This window comes from Penaeus chinensis, chromosome 23 (genome assembly GCF_019202785.1).
Source record: "Penaeus chinensis breed Huanghai No. 1 chromosome 23, ASM1920278v2, whole genome shotgun sequence".
NCBI classification, from domain to species: Eukaryota; Metazoa; Arthropoda; class Malacostraca; order Decapoda; family Penaeidae; genus Penaeus; species Penaeus chinensis.
Genome location: NC_061841.1, coordinates 9,995,089 through 10,005,088, shown reverse-complemented (window position 1 = coordinate 10,005,088; position 10,000 = coordinate 9,995,089). Strand labels below are relative to the sequence as shown.

Sequence of the window (10,000 nt, the reverse complement as noted above, 5' to 3'; positions counted from 1 at the left end):
AGAGAGAGAAAGAGAGAGGAGCGAGATAATGAGGAGGAGCGAGAGAGAGAGAGAAAGATGAGAAGCGAGAGAGAGAGAGAAAGATGAGAAGCGAGAGAGAGAGAGAAGGCGAAGGAGCGAGAGAGCGACGCAACACGCAGCCCGAGCAGCCCCCGGGTCCCGCGCCCCGTCCCTCACTCGCACAGCCGCGCCCCCGCAGGAGGCGCTCCCTCCGGCTGGCTCGGCCAAGAACAATGGGCGTGAGTGACGTCCTTCATGAGGCTAGACTGCCGCTTGATTCGTCAGGTTGGCGTCTTGTCGCATCTCGGGCTTTCCTGTGTTTTTGATGATTTTTAAAATGTTTCTTAAACATTTTTTATGAACGTTTTTGATTTGACATGAGACGTTTTTTTTTTTCTTATGTATTCTTAAGCCTACTTTTGTGTTCATTTTTTTATATTTTTTTCTTTTTTTCTTTCCTGGGATATGAATTTTGAGTTTCTTTTTTTATCATGATATCTCTTGTTTAATGTCTGATTAGCTACAGGGAAAAAAAAAACTCGGGAAGATGCATTAGATAAAGAGAATGAAAAAAATATGTTTCCATTCCAATGAAAATTCGAAAGAAATTGCGACTGAACTGAAGAATATTATCGTGGAAATATCTGCCTCGCAAAACACTCCTCAAAATTTGAAAAGGGTGAATTGAAGAATCCAATATCGTATGGATGTTCCTGATATCTCCCTCTCTCTCTCTCTCTCTCTCTCTCTCTCTCTCTCTCTCTCTCTCTCTCTCTCGCTTTCTCTCGCTCTTTCGCTTTCTCTCTCTCTCTGGCTTTCTCTCTCTCTCTCTCTCTCTCTCTCTCTCTCTCTCTCTCTCTCTCTCTCTCTCTCTCTCTCTCTTCTTCTCGCTCTCTCTCTCTCTTTCGCTCTCTCCCTCTCTCTTTCGCTCTCTCTCTCGCTCTCTCTCTCTCTCTCTCTCTCTCTCTCTCTCTCTCTCTCTCTCTCTCTCTCTCTCTCTCTCTCTCTCTCTCTCTCTCTCTCTCTCTTTCTACGGCATGTCAATAAGCAGACTTAGGCAGCGGGAAAAAGTATGGAGTGTGACCTCGCTCCCCCGACATGTCCTGCAGCTGCTGTCCCACGCCACGTTTCTGGTGGACGCCGGCTGCTTGTGCCCGAGAACGACCCAGTCTTCAGCGAGGCCGGGCCATATGCATGGAAGGCCCAGGCGAAGCTAGATCTCCGCAAATCTTATACAAAAACATCAACAACCAGTCTTCAGCTCTCCTCCAGAGGCCGGACATGTCACATCGCACTCAGTGCTTGCTCCAAGACATTGCATCCAGATTATTCACTATGCTGTACCCTTCGTAAATAAAAGAGTCGAGCTGTTTAAACTACTATGACTGCTAGTCATTATATTGAGGCATTTACAACCTCTTGCACACGCACACACACACACACACACACACACACACACACACACACACACACACACACACACACACACACACACGCTCTCTCTCTCTCTCTCTCTCTCTCTCTCTCTCTCTCTCTCTCTCTCTCTCGCTCTCTCTCTCTCTCTCTCTCTCTCTCTCTCTCTCTCTCAGTTTGGTATAGTTTGGAGTTTGATAGATTATTAGCCAGAATCACTTTTCTCGTCATATATTACCTAAAATGGTATTCATCACCCTGTAATAGAATTTTGGGTTCTCAATCGTAAGCCCATTTTGTAATGGCTTTTAGGATATATATATGTATATATATACATATATATATATATATATATATATATATATATCTATCTATATATACATATACATGTGTGTATATATATATATATATATATATCTATATATACATATACATGTGTGTGTATATATATATATATATATATATATATATATATATATATATATACGAATAGATGTATATATACACATTTTTTTTATTTATATACATATACCTATATACATATGCATACTCATAAAATAAAATATGAATGAATGAATGGAACTTTGAGAGTATGATATTTTGAACACCTTACGTCGAGGTAATAAAAGGTCTGCAACTCTCAAATATACGGAGAATGAGCGCAACTGATACTCAGAAGAATGTAATATATATTCCACACGAAAAAAAAAAGAAAAAAAAAAAGGATTAACTGGAACAACGTCACCCAAACGAGGGTCAGAAAATAGCGTTAGAACTACATTTTACTACCGTTTTTTTTTCTTGGGGATCTTGAGAAATGTAAAAACATTTTTAACGATCTGCGCCTGTTCTGTTATCTTACGACTTTTGTTTTGATTCCTTTTCTGTCAGTATGCTTGTTTCTACCATTCTCTCTTTATATATATGTATATATATAAATATGTATATGTATGTGTGTATATATATATCTATATATGCACGTGTGTGTTTATTTGTTTGTTTATTCATCTTTGTAATTATTTACCTATGATTGGAATATAAGGACTGAGTTAATGAAAGTCACGATTGGAGGAAAAGTTGGGACTCTTTATTCGAACACCAAGTCACACAGTTCTCTTTCAACACCTTGGAGTTAGAAAATAAATATAATATATATTTTTTCTTTCTCTCCTTTTACGAGGATTGAGCTGGAGCTTACGATATTTTTTATATTTTTTTTGCCATTTTTATTCGTTTTATTTATATTCGTCTCGTCCAGGAATGTGAAGACGTCAGTCCCATGTTCGTTTCCGCTATCCAAAGTCCTTTACAAAATACGCCATTCTCTCACAAAACACAAAAGCAAAGATCAAAGTCAAATCAAAGAGAAGGAAAAGAAAAGAATATCTATAATACATCTTTCAACTCTATTTGTGAATGACTATACGTTGATCGGCAATGACAGAATGATGGCCACAAAAGCCAATGTTCGATCCCAGTGTTCGTGACTCGACTTCCTCTTAATTTTCTCCCTATGAAATAGTTTCATTTTACGATTTTCAAAAGCATCGGGTGTAACAAAAATATATAAGAATCATACAAGACACGATGCCAAAAACCTCTCATTCAGGCACAAAGAAATTTATTAAATTTGTTTAACCTGCGCAAAATCGAAATTCACGAGTCGGAACACGTGGGATCTTACACGAACGCTGTGAACTGCATCAAGTTACTGAATACGGGGGAGATACGCGAACGCTACGAGACTTGCAGGTTATTTTTTTTCTTTGTTTTTTTTCTCTTTACTCATTCTTCCTCACTGCTTGTCAGTATCAATCTGGGGAGAGGAAAGGAATAGCAAATTAGAGGTAAAATCAGTCTTGAATTTAGTTGGCATAATGGTTGTAAAAATATTATTTCTCTACTCAAACGGGGAAAAATCGTCAGGCAACATCAGAAATTCACCTACTGTGTTAATCAATGTTATATCAATTAGCCCATTCGGTTACTTATTTATTTGTCTTTTTAACCAATTCCTTGTTCACTCTCTATTCCCCTACTCCTCTTTCCCTGATTATATTCAGCGACATATACATATTCATCACGTTATTTATCCCCTAACCTATTAATTTAGTCCTGCACTTAGGCAGTTACTTATCTATCTCTCTAATTACTCATCTATCAGTTCATTTACCTACCCACTACCCAGTATATCTCTCCTCCTCTATTAATTCTTCATGAACCCAATCACTTAGTCACTTACCAGTCTCTATTTACCAATCCATATCCCTATCCATCTCTACCCATTTACCTATCTACCTTTACCTAACTACCTATCCGCCATGGATCTGTCCAACTCTAACCATCTACTTAAGCACCTTAGTTCGTTTACCGACCTACACCCTACCCCACTTACCTATCCATTCCTACTAATTTACCCATCCACTTTAACCCATTTCCCTATTAACCCACCCATTTCTACCCAGTTAACCATCCAATTTGACACATTTACCCATCCACTATCACCCCTTTACCCCTTCGCCTCCCTCTTGGCCAACCCACCTGCTGGTTTTGGGAGGGCGCGGCAGCCTGAGGGCCGTGGGCGAGGGCGGGGGACCTTTTCCTCCTGAAGATCGGGTGGTCCTCCATGCGGGCGGCCAGAGAGCGCATGACCTCCATCTGGCGCGGAACGGGGAGAGAGGGAGAGAAGAGGATTAGGAGGACGGTGAATGGGAAAGAGAAAGGACGAGAGAGTGAGAGTGAATGAGAGAGAGGGAAGAGGATGAGGAGGACGGTGAGAGTGAAAGATAGGAGGAGAGAGAGAGACTGAAAGGGTGGGAGGGTGAGGGTGAAGTAGAAGGAGAGAGAGAGAGAAGATGATAAGGAAGACGGTGAGAGAGAAGATTAGGAGGACGTTGAGAGAGTGAGAGAAAGGGTAAGGGGATGGGGGTGAAGGAGGGAAAGAGAAGAGGATTAAATGATGAGAGAGTGGAGGTGAAGGAGAGCGAAAGAAGAGGATTTTGAGGAAGGTGAGACTCAGAGAAAAGGTGGAAGAGTGAGAGAGAGGAGGATTAGGAGGACGGCGAGGGAGAGAGAACGAAAGAGAAAGTGAAAGATAGGTTGAGAAAGTAATTCCGAGGTAGGTGTTGGGTGAAGAGAATGAGGGAGACCAGATGAAAGAAATATATTAAACCAAGATAAAGTCAGAGATCCCTAACAAACATCCCTCCAGAATAATGTTGAAACATAAATAAAAACAAAAAACAACAGATAAAACATACCAATAAGAAAAACGTAAAAAAGAGGCAAAATAAGGTTTTTTTTCCGAGAGAAAGCAGCAGAGGGCAGAGTAGCGCGCCTCCAACTTCCTTCCGAGACGGACATTGTAAGGAGCTTCTTGTGCCTTCGCTTCGGCTAGACAATACGCCTAATTTCGTCTTCTTTCTCCACTTAAGAGGACAAGAGCGCGTGGTGGGGGTGGGAGAGGGTGGGTGGGGGTGGGGAGTGTGGAGGGGGAGAATGAGGGGGGTTCGTTAGTGAAGTGATGTATTCTTATCTTTTTAAAGGCTTGTGTGCATGGGTAGGGGGAGGGGGGAGGGGGGTGAGAGGGGGAACTAATGTATTACTCTTTTTATGGTTTCGTAACATTATTTCGTGTGTAATTTGCCTTCCAAGTGAGGAATTATGGATTTTTATGCTTATTTTTATCATTATCCTCTATATGTTATATAAAGTGATCACGTCAAATAAACAATTATTATGGAGAGATTGCGATGTATTGTATTTCTTAGAAACTATTAAGATCACTGCAGTTCTTGAATCTCGTGAAAGCGATTTGTCGAAGAAAGAGAGAGACGAAGAAAAAAAAAAAAAAAAAAAGATAAATAAAACGTGTGTTTGGATAGATATACAGACGGACTAATTTTTTAAAGATATATCCCAATAATAAAGAACAAAAATCCCTTTTCCCTACATCAAATAAAAACAACCTGAAAAAAAGAAAGAAACAAACAAAGAAAAATATAAATAATCAAAATAACATATATATATATATATATATAAATAATCAAAAAAATAAATAGACAGAAAACGCTCTTCCTAACTACCTTGTTCTGGAGTTGTTCCCACAGCTTGGCTTCGGCGACGACGTGCTTGGCGAGGGCGTCGAGTTCCGCGCCCGAGGTCAGCGGTTCGATTTTGGGCTCGGACCTCTTCTTTCCACATCCTGAGGGAGGGAGGAGGATGCGCGTGGTAATGTGATTGAGGTAATGATGATGTATGGTATGTGGCGTGAGATATTAGTTATGGTGCAGTTTAATTTTAGCAGCATTTTCATCGATATTCTTGGATTAAAAAAAAAAGTAGGCTAATTGCAAAACGCATTTGAAACTCAATAAAAGAGATGTACGAAACAGAGCGAAATTATTTGGTGATTTGAATTTATTCTTATTTCCTTTTCCTTTCCTTTGTAATATACCATAATGTGGCTCCGAAAACTAACATAAATTCTCAACGGGCGCAGTTCTCGTTGAAAACAATAAACCCGTTCGTCTATCTGCGAATCCATCGGAATCCGCGTTAATCCGCACCAAATTTATTCGCTTTATGTATTTTTGATAGCCGCGCCTCTAAAACATACCTTTACATGTCAATATCATATCCAAAAAAATCCGAATATTGGCAAGAATATAATCAGCATGTTTTTTTTATTATTATAATTATTACTATTCGTGCCAAATAAAAAGTTATGAAAGAGCGTTCGCATATGAGGATCCGCTGCAAGTCAGACTGGACATGGCGGAGGTGATGGATGATGCTGTTATAAGATCAACGGGATTAGTCTGGGAAATAGGTCGAATGAGAATAACGGAGGGAGCAAGGAATAAAATACTGAGAGAATGGATAGGGTACAGAAGAGGGGGGGGGGGGGTGGAGAGATAGGTAGAGAGAGAGAGAGAGAGAGAGAGAGAGAGAGAGAGAGAGAGAGAGAGAGAGAGAGAGAGAGAGAGAGAGAGAGAGAGAGAGAGAGAGAGAGGAAGAAGAAGAAACAGAATGGATAAAGACAAAACGTTTATAGGTGAAAATAACTCACGTTTTGTAAGTTTTGTCCCCTTTTTTGCCATCACGTGAAATCCGTTTTCTTTATTTCTATTTTCTCACCATTTTCGGTATCTCCTCACCTTTCTGTTATCCTATCTTGCCTTATCTATTTCACCTCCTCTTCTCCCGGCTATCTTACCTTATCGTTCTCCACATTTATCCTTTTTACTTCGTCTTTTTATCACAATAAACTTACCGGTGAATGCATTGCAGAAGGGGCGTTTGTCCTTTCCATCGAGCAAATCAGCGATGTCCTGGAAAGGGTCATTTGACAGCGTTAATGAATAAGGAAAACGACCTTACAGAGGGATTCAATGTCTGGATGGTGTTTTTATGTTTGTTTGTTTTTTCGGTGTAACAGTTTTGTTTATTTGTTTGTTTGAAAATGTTGATAGCTATACAATCATCTACTGATCTGTTTATTAATTATGTATTTTATTATTGTTATTATCATTGTCATTATTATGATGATGATGATGATGATGAAGATTATTATTCTCATTATTACTATTATTGTTATTATTATTATTGTTCTCATTATTACTATCATTATTTTTTTTTTACTAATATTATCATTGTTTTTACAATTATTATCATTATTATTATTATCATCATTATTATCACCATTATCGTCAACACACTGTTACTGTTATTATATATCATCATCCCTGTCAATATCACCATTATTTATAACCATAACTTACTACTGTCATCCACATTATTCCCTGGTCTCACTAATGCTATCCAAACACAAAACATAAATCTTCTGAAAACGGCATCCACAAAGAGCAAAAAGTTCCCCAACTGACGAGAGGAGAGAGAGAAAAATCAGGTAAATGCAAACGCGGTTTCATTTAATGACCCCCCGTGCATGTGATCATAAATTCTAATGAACGACGAAATAAGATTAGTGCCCCCTCAAAAAAAAAATTCACTCCCGTTTTCTTTAGTATTGACAATGCAGGAGATTTTCCCGAATCAAAGTCACGGCGCACTTTGATCACGTCTTGTGTGTTTAGCGGAAAATTCTTCACAAGGAGAAATGTCCTCGCCTGCCATTGTTTTCCCTGTTTCTTTTATTTCTACCGATGCTTTTAAGTTGATTCCGTGTTGCGGCGATATTTAGAGAGTGTATGTAGCGTTTGTGAGTTATTGTTTTTTTCCCCTCCCTCCCTCCTTCCCTCCCATCCCTCCTTCCCTCCCTCCCTCCCTCCCCTCTCTCCCTCCCTCCCTCTATCTTCCACCCAACTCCCTCTCTCTCTCAACTCTCTTCTCTTCGTCTCTCTCTTCCCCCTCCCTCCTCCACTCACCCTCTTGGCAACGGGTCCGGCATGGGAATGGGCGGCCAACAACAGCAGGAGGAGAGAAGCAGCGGCAATCACGCCCGCACGCCCGCACCAGTTCATGGTTGACATCTTGGATCTGTGGGTGGAAAGGAGGAGACGGCGATGAATATGGAGTTACATACATGTGATAAAAAGAAAAGGAGGGAGAGGGGGAGAAAAAGAGCATATATACATATTGTGAAAATTTGGGAATTGATTAGGTAAGTGGGAAGAGAGAGACGGGATAGAGATACGGTTGGAGATAAACTGTAAGAAATATGAAGGCGAGAGGCGGAAATAAAGATAAGGTTAGAAATGGATGATTAGACAGATAAATGGCAAAAGAGAGGCGGAGTTAGAAGCTTGACTGAGATAAAATGTGATAAATAAATGCATATGTAGATAGAAGAACACTTAAACAGAACAGAGGTGTATATTACAATAAATACAAATATGATAAGAGGATTTGAGAGGGATAGCTGTGATGGTTGAACTTTTAATAATTTATGCGAAAAAGAGAGAGAGACAGGCAGACAAACATACAGAGACCATAATGATTAACGCTTAGGTCTCTCCCTGATATTGACAAAAAAATTAGAAAAGAATGACTATTTTTTTTGTAAAGGAAAACAAAAGCATATGACGAACAATGAGTTAATCGTAAAATAATGTGATATTAGAAATTATGTATACTTAATGAAGTCATGATGTAGTCTTCATCATATTTTTTTTCCTGAGAATTTTTGCCGACAATTTACCTAAACTTCAAAGCTAAAAAGATTCCAGTACAGATTTAATTAGTTTTAAATCACAATATAGTCGGAAAAGTATGCCAGAGTTGACAGTTAAATCGATATTATCATTTTGATGTATAAAATGCACCAAAACAACTTTACCTTCTCTTCATAAATACCTACCATCCACAACGCATATTCTGTAATACCGCTTAGAACACTACCATTGTAGATGGAAATTATAAAAAATAACCGATAATGGCGACATACAGGAGCCAATCACGTTATTCATGTATCTCTCTATATGACGTCCTACCCAATTATTAATACCAAAGAAAACGGGGTTATGACTATTCGAGGGGGGATTAGCCTATTTCGAACTTCCAATGGCCCTCTCCCTAGGGCGCCGATCAGGAGAGAGAAGCCTAGTTTTACGTCGGTAGTTCTTTCTCTTTTCTTTCTTTTGTATTTTGGTCTTTGCTTAGGGCTTTGGTAGAGGTTTATCTTGTCCTATTTTTTTTCTTCTCTCTCTTGTTTTAGTTTTCAGTTATTTCTTTTTTTTCTCTCTCTCTTTCTTGTTTTAGTTTTGGCTAGTTTTTCTCTCTGTATGTATGTTGTCTTTTATTTTTTCTTCTTATTTCTGTGACAGGAAAATCGCTCCGAGCCTCGTAATATGTTAATCGTTTCCTGCAATCTGTGATATGAGGTGATGATGAAAATCGACGAAGGAAATTGGATAATATCCGTGGACGTTGCAGCTTTCAGATTTTGCAACCTAAAACGTGCACGTAAACACACTGGCAAAAATGTTTGTGTATATATATGTATATGTATATATATACATATATAACACACCATACATACATACATACATACATACATACATACATACATACATACATACATACATACATACATACATACATACATACATACATACATACATAAATAGTTATAAATGCGTGTATGTGTAATCACCACATGCCATGACACTCGCCTCCGCACCACAGACCATCATATCACTTTCCGCTGCGTCACTTCGGCCTCTCGTCGTCTCCGATACCATAAACCTCTTAACAATTTCACCCCAACCTTCGTCACCAACCCATACCCTATTTCCCTTCATTTACTCTTCTTTACCCTCCCCTTCTCCCACCCTCTCTCCCTTCCTTCTCATCCTCTCCTTGCATCCCCTTTCCCATCCTTCTCAAACCCCTCTTCCCTTCCCCTCTTCCTTCACCTTCCCTTCCCCTGCCCGCTTCTCTCCCTCCCCTCCCCATCCCCTCGCCTCCCCTTCCTGTTCCCCCTTCCCTCCCCTCCCCTTTCCCTCCCCCCTTCCCGATCCTTTCTTCCAATACCCCCTCCCCCCCACTGCAATATCCCCAGCACTTTCATAAAAGCCAAGCCGATCTTTGCACGTGCACTTGACACTTCTGCCTCTCTTTCAAC

At 39.7% G+C, this 10,000-nt stretch overlaps 1 protein-coding gene across 2 annotated transcripts in view; it reads right to left on the bottom strand.

Annotated features, from left to right (window-relative positions):
* Positions 1 to 2,478: 2,478 nt before the first annotated feature.
* LOC125037507 (cardioactive peptide-like) overlaps positions 2,479 to 10,000 on the bottom strand; it is a 26,142-nt gene continuing 18,620 nt past the window's right edge. For both annotated transcript variants that reach the window (XM_047630665.1, XM_047630666.1), the window contains exons 2-6: positions 7,803 to 7,914; positions 6,689 to 6,746; positions 5,499 to 5,617; positions 3,955 to 4,071; positions 2,479 to 3,229 (exon numbers count right to left, since the gene is read on the bottom strand). In XM_047630665.1, the coding sequence (XP_047486621.1) occupies positions 3,209 to 3,229; positions 3,955 to 4,071; positions 5,499 to 5,617; positions 6,689 to 6,746; positions 7,803 to 7,907 (420 nt within the window). In that variant the 5' untranslated portion in view covers positions 7,908 to 7,914 and the 3' untranslated portion in view covers positions 2,479 to 3,208. The remainder of the gene's footprint in view (positions 3,230 to 3,954; positions 4,072 to 5,498; positions 5,618 to 6,688; positions 6,747 to 7,802; positions 7,915 to 10,000) is intronic.